The sequence below is a fragment of the Sorex araneus genome, chromosome 1, assembly GCF_027595985.1.
Source record: "Sorex araneus isolate mSorAra2 chromosome 1, mSorAra2.pri, whole genome shotgun sequence".
Classification (NCBI taxonomy): Eukaryota; Metazoa; Chordata; class Mammalia; order Eulipotyphla; family Soricidae; genus Sorex; species Sorex araneus.
The window spans coordinates 405,423,414-405,443,121 of NC_073302.1; the positions used below are offsets into that span (position 1 = coordinate 405,423,414).

Below are 19,708 nucleotides of genomic sequence, written 5' to 3' on the forward strand. Positions count from 1 at the left end.
CAATTAATCAATTATCATCTCTTTGTCCTATCAAAACATCTGGCAAAACCTGAGTGACTATCTCTATTTCCTATGTTTCTATAGCCACGTTACACAATGGGGAACAACAAAAAAAATCACAACGGGCAAATTTTCACTTAAATTCTCAATTACCAAGTAGATTCTCTGCATTGTTCTGTAGTCCTACCACAACTCAGGTTCTTCTGTTCTCCACAATAATGATCTAAAAAACCTAAATGTTTGCAGTCCAGTCCTCTCGCTAACGCTGGGATCTGTCTCTGCTTTTACCAATAAGACCAAAGCCTGTTAAACATGCCTATCCTCTCCTCCTCTGTTCCAATGTGTTTCCTTACTGTTGCCTCCCCTTTTTGTATTTTCACCTGAGGGCCCACAGGATGTTAAGTAGGTTGGTTGAGAAATATTGCTCTAAAAGAAACTTCCTTCATCATCTTTAGAATCTGACACAATCGTGAAACCCTTTTAGCTCTTCTGAACTTGTCTCTTTCCTGAATTGTTTTGAGAAAGCTCTAGCTTGAGCACACACTACTGCCACATTCTATTCCTCCTTTTCACAGCTAAAATATTAAAGTTGGCATAATAGCTTCTCTCTCTACATATGGAAGACAATATTTCTAGGTCACCAATTATTTCCAGGATGTTAAATCTAGTCAGGTTTAGTTTGTATTTCTGCGCTCTATTTTACCTTTCAGAAACATTCACTACACAAGCACACTTCCCTACTTTGGGTTTTCAGGATGACGAACCTGATATTATTCTCAGCTCTTTAGCTTTCATGTCTCATTACTTCCTTTTCTCCTTGCAGGAGTTCCTGAAAAATTCTGTGGCCTAAGTCCTCTTTTCTTTCCACTTAATTCAGATATGGGCGCACTCCCCCCCACCCCCCCACCAAGCTCAAGGGCTACTACTGGTGGCTCTGCGCTAGCTCTCCCAGTGCTCAGGACTGAACATGGGGCTCCCACATGCAAAGCATGCACTCCAACCCACTGAGTCATTTCTTGGACCCCACACTCTTTTTTTGAAGGCCACATTATAAATAATTTCAGGATTTTCATTTTCAGACCATAATGTCTCAGTTGTAATTCCTTGGTGCCATTGCTGAAGCATGAGGCAGTCACAGACAATAAAGTTAACGGCATGAGAATTTCAATAAGACTGTATTGAGAAAACGGATGATGAGCTGAATTTGGCCTATGGCTATGGTTTATCTGATGTACTTTCTACTTACAAAATTATCTTCTGTGCTTTCAGTGGCCATCTATGTATATCAAAGTCATCTTCAGACCCTCTACCACCTGATCATGTCATCCAAGTACCTACATAATGTTCACATCAAAATGTCTCCAAGGTAACTCAAATCTTAATATAGGAATTATGCTCTCCCCCCGAAACTATTCTGCCAGTTTCTTTCTTAGTTAAGAGGCACTGCTATCCAGATTGCTAACCTCTCCCATCTCACCTCTTAGTCTTGGAACTGGAGGCATGCCTAATGAAGTCTAGAAATGTCATTACTTGAAGCACAGAGTCAAATTTAACACTCCACTAATATAGCTAAACTTTATTTCCATGTTTATTACATGTTTATCTTTGATGTGAATACATATTAGAATTGATTTAACATACAACTTGGGAGAAAAGATGACATTCTCCACTGAGTTCACTGAATGGGTTTAAAAGGAATGTAAAAATGGCAAACAGAACAATACCTTGCCATTTTTACCTTTCTAATTTTCCAAGATGGAATTCATTATAAAAATTTGTTTAAAAACAATCTAATCATTAAAACCGTTTTACTTATGTATAGAGCACAGAGAAATTAAGAATCTCACCACAGCTATCTCCTAGTTAAAATGCAAATACTTCAAGGTTTTATAAATTGAAGGGGACTAACTGATGTCAACTGAAAATACAGTGAGTTAAGCAAACCCATACATGCCACTTGCTTTTGTGGGGAAGAGTTAGGCTACTTATATAGAATACAGCGGAGTTTTAATTAATATGCTTGTCTGTTCACCAGTTTGCTACTCAGAATGGGGAGAGCCAAATAAGTGTGTAATGGTAGAAATCGAGGATTAGTTCCAAGTGGCTAAGAGCTGATGATTACTCTGCCTATAATTTATTGTGATATGCAAATGTATAGATACTGTAAAAGCTTTTACAGAAAGTTTTAAAATAAAACTTTGATAGTGTGAAATGGCTGAAATTCAGAGTATGAAGAACACTGTCTACAATATAATCTCAACGTTTCTAAACCAAATCAAAATTATGGGTATTTTTATTAAAGATGTATTGCTATTATCATTTTTAAAAGTTAGCACATTTTATGAAAGGCATGTTCTTAATACATAGCCTTTACTTAAATACCTTAAAATCCAGCTTTAAAAGTATTTTCTAGCAGGGATCACAGGATGAAAACTTACTGAAAGTGATTAATAAATATTTGTCATTAAACAAATGTTTAGGATCAGCTGCAAAAACCTATTTTCTTTTTTTTTTGGCCCACACCTGGCAGTGCTCAGGGTTTACTCCTGGCTCAGCACTCAGGGATCAAACCCAGGTCAGTCATGTGCAAGACAAGTGCCCTACTTGCTATACAATTGCTCTGGCCCAAACTTATCTTCTTTTAATGATGCTTATAAAAGACATCGAAAAAATTCACTCCAGATTATTTTACTGATATGAAACACTCACATGTCACTATTTAGGATGCGTGACATGGCTTTTTATTTTTAAAAACTTCACATTTACATCATGTTGTTAAAGTTTTTCTAAATCAGTCTTTCAAGATCAGTTTCTCAATTGAGAAGAAACTTTTTGTCAACTTATCCTCTTCCCTTCTCTGCAAATCAATCCTGCCCATAAATTTAAAGCACATGCCTTCTCTTAGAATAAGATCGACAAATTTTTTTCTGTATATGATGGCCTGATAATAACTTGGGTTGTGGGCTAGTGGTTGCTACTAGGACCACTCAATTTCTATTGCTGGTGTGAGAAAAACAGCTATTGACAAAGTTATTTAAAAAAAAAAAGTTGTAGTCTATAGTCTGATTTCTGATTACAGGGCATAATTAGCTAACCCTTGTCTTAGAAGAAATAACCTACCAAAAATACAAAGCAAAAAAATCTGATTTTGGCAAATGTGATAACTGACTCAGAAGACAGAAAGACTCATTACTCTTTTGATGTTGAACACTTTGAATTTCACCAACTTCCTGTTTCTGGCTAAAGTTCTTTCATGTGATGGTTAATTTGGTATAATTTATCTTGATTTAAGAAACTGCTCAAGTTTCATTTACTGAGTGATTCAGTTTAAAGTTAATAAATGATGTCCATACAATTTAATATTCAATTTAATTTTAAAAAAACTTAATGAAAAATATAACAGAATCAAAACAAAGTAAATACACTCACTACCCATTCCAATAAGTCATATAAGTCATATCAACTATAGAATAGGAAAAATAAATTCAGGACTGTAATTACTTTAAAATACACTACTTCCACTATTGTCAATATTTTACATTTATGTATATACTCTATAGTGGAAGTAGAAATTCTCTCTAAAAACATTGTCTCCTTAAAATCTTGAGGTGCATATTAAGAGCCACAGGCAATATCCAACATACAAAACTGCAGTACAGGCCTTTCAAATTTGGCATTTCACTGGTACAATACAATGACCGAAGTATATCATCACTGTACAGTGCCTAGACATTCCAGTAAGAACTATTAATTCTTTAATGTAGAATGATTAATACATATTCTACAAGGGGCAGTGAGGTTAGTTAATTCTATAGGATATATCCTGACATAATTTTCAAATTGTACAACAACACAAAAAACTTTGTTAAGGCCATGTTTTATTTGCTGATTAATGGACAAAAGGCAATGTAATTTATTTTTCAAGTATTTTCTTGAAATTCTGTGCTCATAAAAATCATGAAAAGTTGGAAAGACCGTTAGTTAAATCACTGAAACTTTAAATATATCTTACACAATCTTGTTTGTACAAAAATACAAGTTAAATATAAACATAAAGCAATCATGATAATTTTATGCAAATCTGTGTTATGTGATCTTCAGTAATATATAAAAGTTTAGTTCTGTTATTTGCGAAAAGATCAATACCATATTGAATTACTATCTATTGGCAAAGGGCCCTAAAAAGCTTACTTCAGCATTAATCTTTTACATAGTTAAGTGTATTTCCTAATTTGAAATCACCTAAACACAGGGAAAAAATGCAAGGGCAGTATGTCCATAAACCAACAAATAATTTGGCTGTAATGTATCCATAACACAAAGAAACCCCACACATCTTTACAATTAACATTATGTATTACATACACACAGGTATACGTGCATGCATGCACGTAAACACATACATACGCACGCACACATACCCAGTCATAAAAAACAAAATCTAATGAGGTGCTGCTTCCAGTTCAATATTCAGCCTTGCATTTGTTCTTACTTCATCAAATGAATAGCTTTTTGTCACTTTCCCATTCTTGAAGACAGTATGGAGAAGATCCTGAATGGATACAGACAGCAACAGTAAAATTTAATAATCAGATTATTCAGTAAGTATGTAAATAATTTTTACCTTTGATGAATGCAGACTAATTGGATACACAGAGATGTTAGTGGTCAAAGTGTGAAATAACTTCATTCAAATAAGTCTGGTGAGGGGCTGGAGCAGTAGTACAGCACGTAGGATTCTGGCCTTGCATGAGGCCAACCTGCCTGGATTCAAACACCGGAATCCCATATGGTCCCCTGAGAGCCAGGAATAAGCCCTGAGCAAGTGTGGCACCCAAACAAACAAACAAAAAAACCCAGAAGGCTAGTGCAAAAGGCAGAGAAAAATTCTGTTTAAAATGGCTATGTTAAAAAAAAAAAGGCTATGTATGTACTAATTAAACATTCCATTTTCATAAAAAGGAACGATCAAAATAGCAAGTTCTTAAAAGTTTACCTTAAAGGAAAACAAAAAGAAACTTAGTCCATTTATTTGCCTTTAATTTTTCAAGCTGGAATACGTTTACTATTTGACTTCTCAGGAAAACTATGGCTGTCACTGATAATTGTGATTGACTGTGCAGTAAGATACACCTTCCAGAGATCTCTCCTAGACAATAGACTCATCAGAAATCAAACTTTACCCATCTGAAATTACACCAATTTACTATGTCACTGAATTCTAGCTATAAACAAAAATTTTCAAAACAGAAATAAAGTACTAGTGTGTTAACTTGTGATGGAGTTAAAAACTTGATTTATAATGGTGACTTCTGAAATATAAACACTCTGATCCATGAAGGGGTAGTAGCAAAGGTAAAGAATGAGAATTAGCACTAAATTCCATTTTGGGTCTGGTAATGCACTCTATCTTACTGAAGAATTACTGGCCTCTAATTTCTTTTTGTTTGTTTGCACTCAGGGGACCTTATGGAGTGCTGGGAATAAAACCCAGGTCAGTTGCATGCAAAGCAAGCACCCAACTGGTTGTACTAGGCACTCCAGCCTCTAGTTTCCTTCTTGAAAATATCTACAAAAATATTGTGCCCAAGTTTTCTATACAGTTTGAACACTGAGGCGTATGTAACATTTTCTAAAACTTTGTTGTCACTATGTTTCAAATTACACTGCCATAGTTTTAGCATTTTCTTTCAAAAAGTTAAATATAAATACAAACCAACTATTCCTCAAATGTTCTAAAGGAACCAGGCATATACTCTTAAAAGTCGTTGCCCTTTTTAAAGTTTTTTAACTGTAGTTTATCCTGGATGAACTAAAGACATTTTAAAGGAGTTCAGCAAAGTCTTGGTAAGTAAGAGAGTTAAGTGAAGAATATCTAAAGAACTATATGCTAGCTGTGTAAAGGGATCTAAAAGTTGAAGAATTTATGTAATTTTGACTAACAATACCATTAAGAAGTTTTTTTATTGGGGGCTGGAGAGATAGCACAGCGGGTAGGGCGTTTGCCTTGCACGCGGCCGACCCGGGTTCAAATCCCAGCATCCCATATGGTCCCCTGAGCACGGCCAGGGGTGATTCCTGAGTGCATAGCCAGGAGTAACCCCTGTGCATCGCCAGGTGTGACCCAAAAAGCAAAAAAAAAAAAAAAAAAAAAAAAGAAGTTTTTTTTATTAATTCTGGTTTAATTAAAAGAATATAACAAAGGTACATTATAAGCAGTAAATACGGTAGTATCAAACTTAGTTTTAGCTTTTCTCTCTAAAAATGAGAGGTATTTTCAGTCTAGGGGGCTTACAACCCAGAAATTCTATGACTTTCAGTTCACAAATACAAGTACACTTTTGTGCTATAAAAGATAGTGAGTTCATATAGGCTAGTATACTATATATTTTCTGTTTGAATTAGATTTGGTTAAGTCTACGTTTCACTATTACTTATGTCGTCTAAATCAAGTTACATCATTTTCACCACATACACAACTAAAATACCATACTTTGCTTTCCTTAGCCCATAGAATTTTTGAGAATCAAATAAGATTATAGGAAACAATCTGAACTGGATTCTATTATATTTTAAAAAAGATAATTACCTTTAATAATATTTAACAATCTGAATAACCCTTTTAAGTCACTAAAACTGTATTAATGGTATCCTTTAAGTATTCTTACTACGCCTCTTCAGAAATGATTCATTGCTAACTGGTTAAGAATGTGATCTAACATATACCTGTTGAACTTCAATTATTGCCCATTAAGTCGTTAGTGTCAAAAAATTTTGTATTTCTTTTCAAATGTTATGAAATATTCTACCTACTGCATTTTTACTATTCTGTTACAACTGAAAATTACCTGAATTCAAGTTGGTAGGACAATAATTAATAAATTTACTTAAAAAAATTATGAAAATAACAATACGTACATGACCATATTCTTCAAAGTCTCCTTTTCCTTCCTCAAGTGTAACAAAATTTCCTGCTGGTGTCCTATGCAAAGATAACCGCCCCTTTTTTGATCTTTTGTTGGGATCAGCAACTGGGTCCTTGAAGACATTAATCTGGAATCCAAATGAAGAAAGAGAAACACAAGATTAATCATCAGAAATATTCAGTCACTCCAGTTAAAAAAGAAAGCTATAAATTAAATTTAAGTTTAAATTTTAAGGCTATTTGTAGGTATAACTAACCCAATTGTTATCTGGCCTTTTGAAACCTAACTCTAGTTTGTTACAGAGCACTTATAAAAAATTAAAACATTGAACAGCTTTATAATGACAGAATGCATAAAACTACATTGTAAGGTTTGAGTCTAACAGGTGTAAGCCTAGTGTTTATCTCCTTTTACATTACAAATTGCCTTTAAAATGATGTTAAATATGGAATATATATGATATAATTAAAGAACCCTTGACATGGAGATAGTACAGAGGGTTTGAAGGCTCATGCCTTGCATGTGGCCAAACCTCAGTTTAATCCCAGGCAACACATGGTCCCTTGAATATCACTGGGTACAGCTTTGGAGGCCCCCAGCACCAAAGAGCCTGAATAAAGAAGCACAGCATTGGCCTACACACTGAATACCTGCCCTGTTGGCCAAGGCTTGCTGAAGGTGCCAAACCCACTGCAAAAAAAAAAAAAAAAAAGAAAGAAAAGAAAAGAAAAGAAAAAAAGAACCCAGCAAGAATCCCTTAGTTAATACCTTAACTACTATATAACCCTTGACAAGGAAACTGGTTATTATTAAGGTAAAGGCTATCCTTACAAATCCTTCTCTACAACACGCCACCTGCCAGTTCAAAACAAAGCAAAACAAAACCAACCTCATGACCCTTGCAAGAAGGAAGACGGAAGCAAACCAACTCAGGTGATTTTAGTTCTAGTATTCTCCCCACCCTCCAGCAGAATCCCAAGGCCTATGAAGTGTGTGTGTGTGTGGGGGGGGGGGGGGGCGCATGAGGGTGGGGTGGGGGGTGGGGTGGTGGTGGGGGTAGGGTGGTGTCCCTTCTGTTTGGGTTTTGGGACCACATCCAGCAGTGTCCAGGACTTATTCCTGGCTTTGTACTCAGGGATCAAACTTGGCAGTGCTAGGGGGCTCTATGGGGTGTCAGGGATTAATGCAGCAGTGTGCAAGGCAAGCACCTTACTCATGGTACTATCTCTTCAGTCTCCCTCGAACATGATTCTGATAAAACTCCAAACTCATTCCACATTCTTAAAACACTTCTGACAGTGTTTCCCTCTTGTGCATGATAAAATTTCCCTCCTTCCTCCAAGTCTTCTTATCCTCAAAGTGGAGCCTGACAACATAGTGCAAGTTCAGTAACACATGATCCTTTGATTACTGCATTAAATAACTGCATTCTACTTAGATACAGAGAAGGTACTAACAAAGGAGTAAAGATTGAAAGACATACCCCAAGGCCATTAGTTACAACATAACTACACTTGAAGGAACAATTCAAGAGATCTCTTGTTAGCTTCTGTAGCAAAGCTCCACCAGAACCGAAGGAAACATTTTCAATACTCCATTTTTTTTGCTTCATGCCTTCTACAATCTAGAAGATTAAAAATAACAACAACAAAAAGCACTCAGTAATTTGAAAGAGGAAGGCAGTTAATCTTCCATGGGCAATACTGATGAATAAATTATACTAGAACTGTAAATATTGAGGTAAGAATAAGGCCTAGATTTTTGTATTTCACATTAAAAAAACCCATCTACCAAGCATAAACAAAAGGCAGCCTGAGGAATAAATGTCAAAAGAGGATTTCATGCAGAGGATTTTTGGCAGTGGGAATTGTTTTGGTTAGGGTTAGGAGAAAGTGAGAGGGAGTTAAAAAAACTGCAGGTTATTTGAATAGACTTATTTCACCTATGATTGCTCAGATGCCAAAAGCACTAGCTATGAGGCCTAGACATTTGCCCCCAAATCATTAGGCTCTACAGATGACTAACAATTATGAATATATCTCAAAACATGTTATTATATGTTGTAGTAAAGTACATATGTGACAGTATGTAAAAATGATAATAAACATGAAATACACATTCCCAACCTGAAAAATGCACATAATATTCTTAAAGTTTATCTAGAAAAACAAAGCCTTGGTTTGAAAAGAAAAGTTTAAATACCTAATTGAACAACTCAACTCATACTGAGTTTTTTGAAATTGGTACAAGTAACCTGCCCATGTTTTCTCATTCAAGAGAGAGGAAGAGTGTTTGTGCACCTGCTAAATTGCATAACATTTAGGTATAGGTAAGTAACAGATGAATGGATAAAGAATCTGGCATTTAGAACAGACACACAATGGAATGTTAAACAGTTACAAGATAAACACTAATTTGCTGCAACTTGGATGGACTTGAAGGGCACCTTATTAAGCAAAATATGTCAGAGGGAGAATACCAGAAAAATAGTATAAGGGATAAGACAGTATCAAATAATGACAAGCCCTTGGTCTCTGATAATAAAAGATTCCAGAGCAGTCAGGGGAGGAGGAGTGTGAGTAGAAGAGGAGAACTAGAAGTGACCAAAGGGCAGCAGTACAGGGTTTTTGGTGGGGATGAAGGGTCAACAATTTGGTGCCTTCTATCACAACCATCAACATGAACACCAGGGAATCTAACACCACATTAACCATGTTACTCAAACTATAATAAATTATAAAAATAAAAAAGAAATGTAGGTATGAGCAGTAGTTCTAAATGGGTAACTTTTAATTTAGCTGAGATAAGGAGACAGACAATAAACATGCCAGCTGGGCTTTCTTTATTCAAGGCCCTTCCCTGTCTTAGTTGTTTTTGTTAATAATCAAAAACAAACAAAAAGACCTGGGCATACGAAGTATGGCTAGGTTGGCTTTAAGTTATGGTCACTTAGACATATTAGGCAAAAGAAAAAGACATAAACCATCATAAATACATATAAAAAGTGCATGCCAAAATAATAGAAATGACAGTGTGCCCTATTTGTGTGCCTTTTGTTTTTTATTGTGGTGTCCAAAGATGGAACCCAGGCATGCATGTATGCAAGGAGTGAACTGTACCAATGAACCACATCCCAGGCCAAGGACTGTTTTATTGGAATTTTTAGTATCAAACACATACCTCTTGTAAAGTATTAATGTCTACTCCATCCCCTTGAATAACTCTAAGATAAGGTGGCAGCAACTTGTAGCCCTTTGAATTCTCAGTAACAGGGAACTTCTTGCCTAAAATGTCCAAAACCTATATAGAAAAATACAGCCAACACAAAATAACAGAAACTGTAAAAGATTTCCAAAGTTAAAAAAATTAAGCACTCTCAAGAACATAAAATTTAATCAAGTCATCTGAATTTTATAACACTATTTATGAGATTTCGAAAGCTTAAAAAAAAAGCTTACTCCAAGATTTTTGACTAAGAAACAGGCATACAATTTCCTATTAAGCCAATTTATACTATAAAATGGCTCGAGATAAAAACTTTTCCCCTCAGTTCTTTCAGATTAAAGAGAAACTTTAATACTAAGAGATTAAAATGAGTCTATATGTTTACGCAGAGCTGGAGCGGTAGCACAGTGGGTAGGGTGTTTGCCTTGCACAAGGCTAACCTGGATTCGATTCCTCTGCCCCTCTCAGAGAGCCCGGCATGCTACTGAGAGTACCTCGCCCGCATGGCAGAGCCTGGCAAGCTACCTGTGGCATATTCGATATGTTAAAAACAGTAACAAGGGGCCGGAGCGATAGCACAGCGGGTAGGGCGTTTGCCTTGCACGCGGCCGACCCGGGTTCGATCCCCGGCATCCCATATGGTCCCCCAAGCACCGCCAGGAGTAATTCCTGAGTGCAAAGCCAGGAGTAACCCCTGAGCATCGCTGGGTGTGACCCGAAAAGCAAAAAAATATATATATATACTTGGCAAAATATTAAAAATGAATATTAAAAAAAAAACAGTAACAAGTGTCATAACAGAAACATTACTGGTGCCCGCTCGAGCAAACTGATGAGCAACGGGATGACAATGATACAGTGATGCATGTTTAAGTATGTAAGGTACCATTTAACAAACTCATGATTATACTTCTTATTTGATTAATTCTACTTGTGTTTTCACAGTTTGGTTTGGTGAATGTGTCTGATATAACTCAGATATAAATTCAGAAAAATTAAGATATGTAGAGGAAAGATATGAAACATACATGACTTAAAGTTTCTCTTAGGTTCACCTACTTACCTTAAAGATGATACCCATTTTTCAAAAATTAAATCACTAACTATATATACCACTAATTTATTAACTATTAAAAAAATTTACCAGGGCTGGAGTGATAGCACAACGGGTAGGGGGTTTGCCTTGTATGCGGCCGACCCGAGTTCAATCCCCAGCATCACATATGGTCCCCGAGCACTGCCAGGAGTAATTCCTGAGTCCTGAGTGCATGAACCAGGAGTAACCCCCGTGCATCGCTGGGTGTAACCCAAAAAGAAAAAGAAATTTTATCACTCTCATCCTGTTGCTCATGGATTTGCTGGAGCAGGCACCAGTAACGTCTCCATTGTGAGACTTGTTACTGTTTTTGGCATATCAAATATGCCATGGGTAGCTTGCAGGCTCTGCCGTGCAGGCGAGATACTCTCGGTAGCTTGCCAGGCTCTCTGAGAGAAGCGAAGGAATCAAACCCAGGCCGGCCGCATGCAAGGCAAACGCCCTACCCAACTGCACTATCACTCCAGCTCCTCACTCATTCAATAAACAAAAATGCAAAAAATATTTTGTAGGTACAGCAACATTATAGGCTGTGTAGCCAGGCTGGTAAAGCACAGATGAGGGGGTGGGGGGGTCACAGTGCTCTCACCAATGGCCTGCAGGTGCTGGTAGGTCTCCAGCATTATGACCCGGTAGAGCTTCCTCTTAGAGGTGTCCGGTCACTTCCACTCCTCTAGGGTGAAACTATAGTCCACGCTGTGGAAGGTCACTGCATTCTGAGCCGGCACACGCAGGGTGCACGGAGTCAGGGTCTGTCCCCACCCTGTTCCCTGGGCTGTGAGGACAAGACCCAGAGGGGCCCAGGCTCTGTACTCTCAGGAGAAAATACTTTAAGCCCCATATTTTACTTGGTCAGAGCTATAAAAAACTTCCAAAATGGGGCTGGAGCACTAGCACAGTGGGTAGGGTATTTGCCTTGCACGTGGCCGACCAGGGTTTGATTCCCAGTTTCCCATATTGTCCCCCGAGCATTACTGGGAGTGATTCCTGAGTGCTGAGCCAGGAGTAACCCGAGTATCGCTGGGTGTGACCCAAAAAGAAAAAAAAAATCACAAACTTCCAAGACATATTTTCTCACAAAATTACTCTTTTTTCCCTAAGTAAACTGATGAAAGATTCTGACAGTGAGAAAATTTCAGATTCAAGACTTTGTTTATTCTTATAACTAAACCTGTACCTTTTTATTAGATAGTAAGGACACAACAAAAACCTATTAGCTTTGCTAAAAATGAAGCCTGTTACTATTCCAGGTTAAGACAAGGCATTCTTATTAGTCTATTAACAGTATAACAAAATCTTGATTCTTTATCTCCTTTTACTAAGGACTATGTAATTAATCATCAAACCATTACTTGGTAAAATATGGAAATAAAATGATCTACAGTGAACAAAGTACTTAGTTAATATATATTGTGTACCCCTGAGTAAGTTATGAGTAAGTATTGTTATGAAAAAGAGTAATCACAGGGTTTTTGCAGAGATTAGATGAAATAGCTTAAGACGAATAAAATATTTTTCTTTTTTTTTTAAAGTAAAATATTTTCTACAGAGCTTTAAAACCAAAACCAAGTCTTAAACACTAAAATAATGCAGCCTTACTGTATGCATGGGGGGAGGGGGAAGGAAATCAATGCGTTCTCTAATAATTAGTACTTGGAAAGTCTTTTCTAAATTATTTATCTTTCACATTACCACTTGCATATATTTTTGTGCCTTAAAAACTTCATAGGCACAGTGCTAACTTGCAATGAAGGAAAACCAAATCTGGTAACCAATTCATAGGATTCTGAGACAAAGCCATTACTAGAAAAGAGAGTATCTGTCCAATAGTACACTTAACTGTATGTGGTAACATATTAATAACTCATAACTCTGAGCATCCTCTTTCTTATTAATGTGTGACCTTGAAAAAAATCTCTCATGACTACCAACTCTGAACAAAGGGGACACGCTGGACTAGGCATCTTTGAATAGTATGTGGTTAAAAGCAATGCTGACATAGCTTAGGCATTTTAATAATCAAATTATATACTAAAATTTTTACCTTTAACACAGTGTCAAGAGGATTTCCAGAATCAGGTCTGATTATAAGTGGTGCCTCTGTACTTCTTGAAACTATTAAATGTCTTAGATCTTCACCCCATATTTTCTCACACGCATTATAAATGTCATAGCTATCACTGACCACAGATACAGGCACTGATGAAAACTGTGTTACTATATGTTCAAAAGCATCTTTTTCGTGATCTTTCCCCCAAGCTGTTATGGTACTAGAAAACAAAAATGAAAATACCAATTTAGGCATGCACTATCTCTTCTTGAATCACCTATTATTTGCATTTCATGATTATTACTAACCACACCATCAAAACTGCAGAGAAGGCAAACGATTTGATGAATGAATATAGCATAGTTAGTTGTTTGAGCCAAGCCATTCCTTAGTCAAATCTTTTAAAACTGTAAGATTTATACCTTTTTCAATAGCTATTTTAGCTTTTAACTGATATTCAAGCAATTATAAACTAGGCTTTACTTTTCTATTTTCTACTCCTGAATCTTCTCAGCTAAAAAGCACCTTCTGTATGTTATGCCAAGATGTCAAAAAGGAACATATTATTCCCATTATTTTGACAAATAATACATTCACTAGACTCCATTCTGTGAACTTTCAAAACCACATACCAATAAATAGCAGGAACATACACCTGATCTTTTTACCTCTCAAAATCTTACACTTAGAGCAATTACTTAGGTAATTATTTATACTGTATCTTACTAAATCAACTACTTATTTTCAAGTAGCTGGTGACAGGTAGTCATTATTTCATTTACAGATTATCTGCTATTAATATGCCCAGGAAATAAGAATTTTAATATTTTGTTTGAGCAAAACATAAAATGGGAAATTGTGAAAGTTTCTTTTAGTAAGAATGATTATAGTGATTTTTTTACAGTGCCCTGAATAATGGCTCTTTTTACTGAATAGATTAACACTTAATATGTACCTTAAGTACTTGGTGGCTAATTAACATGGCATATAAATAATTTTTCAAATGATTAAGTGGGATTTAATAATGAATTGAAACCTGTGGTGATTTTCTTAAGCTAAGCCATTTTTACTTCTAATTTTCTAGCTTTGCCTCCACCCCATTTTCCTAAGTCAATTAAATGGAAAATAATGGAAACAACCCATTCTATTTTTCCTAAAAAACTGGTATAGGTAACTTTTCTCATGCTGCTAAGTGATATGCTTGAAAGAGCAGAGCATTTACAGTTTAGGGTTGTAAGCTCTAGCTAACCAGAGACTACTTTCATCTGAGACTGAGGTATTGCCTACTTGTAAAAGGTTTTTTTAAATAAATAGTCCTCCCATCAACAGGGACTCCTAGTAGCTAGGATACCCACCCTCTTACTTCATGAAAGAATCTATAGGTGAAGCGAAAATTCACACATGAAGAGAGGGTGGTTCAACTTTTATTAAGAATCAGAATTTGCTCTTTAGGGAGCAAATTTTGCTCAAAGACCATCAATACTATACTAGGAGGTTTGCAATACAAGAATATAGCCTACAGCTTGAGGCCTTATGCATGTTTTTTTTTTCTAGTGTTGTACGAATACAGTCATGTACACTAGCAAACTTAACTGTGCATTTTCAGTCTTTATCTTACTTGATTTCTCTATGGCATTTGAACTTCCCTGAAGTTTTCTTTCCAATGACTTCAATGACATCTCCCACATTTTCAATCTTTTCTATTTCCATGGTTCCTCTTCAGTCTTCCCCAGATGCTGTATTCTCCTTCAATCTAACCAAGGGCTCTGAACCTGGGCACTTGTCTCCCTCTATACACCTACCTGTGTGAAAAACACTCAAAACTTTTCAATAAAACCCTTGTGATCAAGATTTCAAAAATCAGTATCTTACCCAGGATTTTCTTCCATAAAGAGACAGCTTCACCTCATCTACCCCCAGAGACATTTTCGACTATATTATCTAAATAAACCCATCATAACACTTATTCTAGTTTTAGTTTTAAGATTGTGAAGATCATAAACATTCAATAAATTCTACTCATTCTCATTTATTCTGATGCTAGAAATTGAGAAATCTCAATTATGTACGTAGAAATCTGACTTCCTAGCATCAGATTAAATTTGATACCTTGCCATAATTTGTAGGAAAAGTTACCTAATATTTCTCATACCAAATTTATATATTCTTTAAAAAGGCATTTTAACAAATGGCAATACTCTAAAATATTTCAAGGCTATTTTTAGGTTGTGGTTCACTTATCCTCAATGACCTTGATATTGAAACTTTAATTTATTATTTTTGGTTTTGGGGCCATATGAGGTGGTGTTCAGGATTTACTCCTGGTTCTATGCTCAGAGATCACCCCTGGTGGGTTCAGGGGATCATGTGGGGTGCTGGGGATCAAACTTGGGTTGGCTGCGTGCAAGGCAAGTGCCCTGCCCACTGTATTATCGCTCCAGCCCTGACAGTGAAATTTAAATATTTTTGCTCTTCTTTTGTATGGTTGAATTAACTAACAGATAGATGACTTGCCCAAGACAAACCAGAATGTCAATTGTAAGGGCACTCAATTCCTCACATTTTAGTTCAAACATTTGAAATATTTTTATATGTTAGGAAATCAAGTATAGTATTATGAGATAATGAAAATAAAATAGATTTTCATTCTGTTTTACCTCAAAAGCCCTAAGATTTTACCTTTGTTCTCAGGTTTATAATGTCATACTGACATTATTACTTTGAAAAAGAAGCCACAACTGAAGATTTTAATTTTTAACAATAAGTTGTTTAAAAACTAATTTTAACATCCTAAGTTCAAAATATTGTCTAATCACAATGAAGCTATTGGGAATAGGCTGTTTTGCCAAATTCATTGATCTTGAAACTCATCTATGAAGCCACTGAACTACTGCACTAAGCCTACTGCAATGCTTATAACCTTAACTGAGCTCATTATTTAGCACTTTCACCCGTCAAGCCACTGATCATCCTTACTCACTTCTTCCCATTCATTTAGTCACTTGGCCTGCACCTGTCATAAAGCCTAATTTCTCAATTCTTTAAAAAAAATTTTAAGTTATCCTGTATCAAAATGGAGGACAGCAAAGTTTCATAGATTATTTATATAAAGATAATCTTCTTTAGAAACACTTCTCTGATACTGCTTCTTTGTTCAAACTTCAATGCTCACCTCCTATTCTATTTTCACATTCATTGAAAATAGAATGACAAAAAAACAGCATGTTCTATACCCGTAGTTAACAGTCAATGTTCAAACAAACCCGAGGGGCTTTACTAGTCTGCCTTCCCAGTTTACCCTATGTTCTTTACAAAATCTCTTTCAGCTCTTATTACCTAAAAACACATTCACAGTCTCCTCTTCTGGGTCTTTGAACATAATATGCTTGATATATAGTAGGCACTAAATAAATATTACCTACAGAACAAATGTTTCCAAAATATTACTAATAAATATTATAGTCCTCAAGATTCAAAATTTCACAAGCTATTCTCCAAATGTTTATTAATCCTACTAGAACATAATCCTTCCTGTCTTTCAATTATCCAATTATAACATTTTATTGTACAACATTCTTAACCATCAGAGCAGAGTACTGCTAGTGCTACTATTTAATCCTATACTTAATCCTGAAGACAGCGTCAGTTTTTTTTTTTTAAACTATCTTTACATTCCTTATATTACTTAGTAGATTAGTCTTACATAAAAAGCTCAGTTTTATTTTAACCTCGCATCTGGCTTTAGAATGTCACAATATTCAGACTATATTTTAATAAATATCCCCGAACTGATAATGGGAAAAACCTTTAACAAGAACCAGAAAAGGGTCGGTATGATTTTAAAAACTTTACCATCTTTCAATATAGTTAACTCTAGGACCAGTGAAGCTGGTTATATTAGATTACAATTTCCTTGTAGTTTTAATTTTAGATGGTTTAGTAAGATCATAAGGAAGCATAAAAATGTGAACATTACTCCTTCATATAAAGGGTTTACTTATTATTTATCATTGAGGTTCTGGATCCAGATGACAACTCCTGGGCAAAGATATGAGGTGATACAGAAGTACAGGGGAAAGGTACATATGATCAGGTTTTATATACTTCTAGGTTTAATGGCTAAAAAACTACTCTGCATATGTAAATATAATGGCTGACAAATAGTAAAATAATACCTTTATGTCAATGAGTTGGAAAAGTGTTCTCAAATTGATTTTTAGAATGGTTAAGAGTTTTCTACCTTCCCTAATTAAAATATTAAGACAAAATATAAATTCTGAATTTATACTATTTAAATTTATTTTGGTACCTAGCTCGTTATGTAAGCAAAACACCTCTGAATTATGAGAAAGAAAAAATACAGTTTTAGAGAATAAGATGCTTAGATAATTGGAGGATTAAAACAGAATTTTACCTGTGTTCTGCCGCTGGTACAGAATAACCTGGAACAGGATCTTTTGTTCCATAGTATTTTTTAATTAAAGCAATTCCAGCTACTGTATCTGTTCCTTTGAAGTTAACCAAATGAGCAGATGCTCCTATACCAGCAGTCTGGAAAATAAACCACAAACTAAAATCCAAAAAAAAAAAAAGAGAAAAAGACTCATACTTGAGATGTAAGCATAGCTCCCAAAACACCTACTGGTCTTTATCCTTAATGATAACACTGAACTATTGTTAAAAGTGGCAGTTTCTTATGACAAAAATCCAGTATTTTCTAACTAGTCAAACTTCAACTATATGATTCTCAAAGAGAATCTAATAGTGACCCACCCCTATTCTAGCATCGCCATCCTCCAACTCTTACTTTTAACCTGTGCTTCTCTGTTTCATTCATTATCTGAGATCTGTTAGATTTATTGTGTCTATCTGTCCACCCACACCCATCACCCATTCAGACAGCTAATATGTAAAGAACAAGGATATTTGTTAAAGCCAATATTATGTATACTTTGAACCAAGATCCACATATTGTAGGTACTTAATACACATCTGCTGATTGAATTTCAGGAATTAAACAATATGGCCTTCTTAAATCATTATCAATTCTATTAATGTATCAAAAATCTAACCAACAATTACATTTCATACAATGATTCACTTCAGTTTCTTACCTCCTGGGAAGAGACTCCTCTATAGCCAAAATCATGTAACTTGTATTCCAGGCCATCTAAGTTACCAGATGTCTCTAACAAGTATTTGGCCAATATTTTCTTCTGCTCTCTAGAATTTGTGGCCACTGTGATTGGGTACCAGGATTGAACAAGAATAGTCTGTAGTAACAAAGTTAGTAACAAAATTGTTATATAAAATATTGAATTCTAAGAAAAACCCTAGCTTTATCTGACATGTGCTGGACTTTCCTCCCATACTATCAGAAATATCAATCAGACATTTCAACTGTAATGCAGGATATCAAACATGTGTTTCAAAGATACAGCACATAGCTCAGTCTGCAAACGAACACCACAAAGGATAAATATACCAGGTCCTTAATAATAGAGAAAGAAATAATAGTAGTCTCTATCTAAAATTCCAAAGAAGCAGTAATATTTTAAAAGACTAGTTGTGATGAAGAATTGTAAAAAACGTTTTTAATATATCATGGACTTAAAGTTTTAAAAAACAACATGACTAATAATTCTTACATGTTTAAAATTGCTATAAAAGTTGCTGAAGAGATTTCTATTAAAGTTTATAAATGTCTATCCTTAGTTTCATATGGAATGTGGACTTGTATCAAACAGTTCATAAACTAATAGTAGGTTTAAAGACTACAACTTAAAAAAAGGCACAGTTTTTTAAAAAGCTATACACTTATTCTTTTATGACATCTTGGCCCCAATTTTTCCCTGGATCTAATATGACTTAGGTTATATACTTGGGACAATTTTGCTAAATAGTGGAGATAGTATTCTATTCACTAGTTATGCTTTATGACCTTGGCTGTTGTCAAGCATTACTAAAAGCAATTCACAAAGAACATTTCTAAATATAAAACTTGTCAGGTTGGCACCAAAGACTTATTTATGAGGCTTTTTCCTCGTATGCGCCACTTTTAAATTTGTGAGGGGTCACTGTTTATGTTTACAATTCACTACTTATTATATATACATTCTTGAATGAAGAAATAAGAGAATTGCTAGGTATGTTTCTTAGTTCTGAAAAGAACTGGCCCTTGGTTTCCCCTTTTTCCTTTTGGCTGTCAGGAAAAGTTCAAAAGACACAGCCTTAATCACAGTCTGGCAAACATTTCTTACAATTTTATAAATCAAATTGATGTTTATTAGAGGAAGCTTAAAATTTGTTTTAGAAGTAACTAAGATGGTGACAATATCTGAGCTCTTCAAAAGTTATTTAGTTTTCTAATAAAAATGTACAAAAATAAGCTTCTATTGAACACTAGCTTAG

The 19,708-nt window shown here is 35.3% G+C and overlaps 1 protein-coding gene across 1 annotated transcript in view; it reads right to left on the reverse strand.

Moving 5' to 3' along the window:
- Positions 1-3,350: 3,350 nt before the first annotated feature.
- The window catches only part of NAMPT (nicotinamide phosphoribosyltransferase), a 36,115-nt gene continuing 19,757 nt past the window's right edge, over positions 3,351-19,708 (reverse strand). Inside the window, exons 5-11 of the mRNA XM_004602114.2 lie at positions 18,412-18,570; positions 17,712-17,848; positions 13,292-13,517; positions 10,107-10,226; positions 8,410-8,550; positions 6,919-7,053; positions 3,351-4,552 (exon numbers count right to left, since the gene is read on the reverse strand). Of these exons, the coding sequence (XP_004602171.1) occupies positions 4,442-4,552; positions 6,919-7,053; positions 8,410-8,550; positions 10,107-10,226; positions 13,292-13,517; positions 17,712-17,848; positions 18,412-18,570 (1,029 nt within the window). The 3' untranslated portion in view covers positions 3,351-4,441. The remainder of the gene's footprint in view (positions 4,553-6,918; positions 7,054-8,409; positions 8,551-10,106; positions 10,227-13,291; positions 13,518-17,711; positions 17,849-18,411; positions 18,571-19,708) is intronic.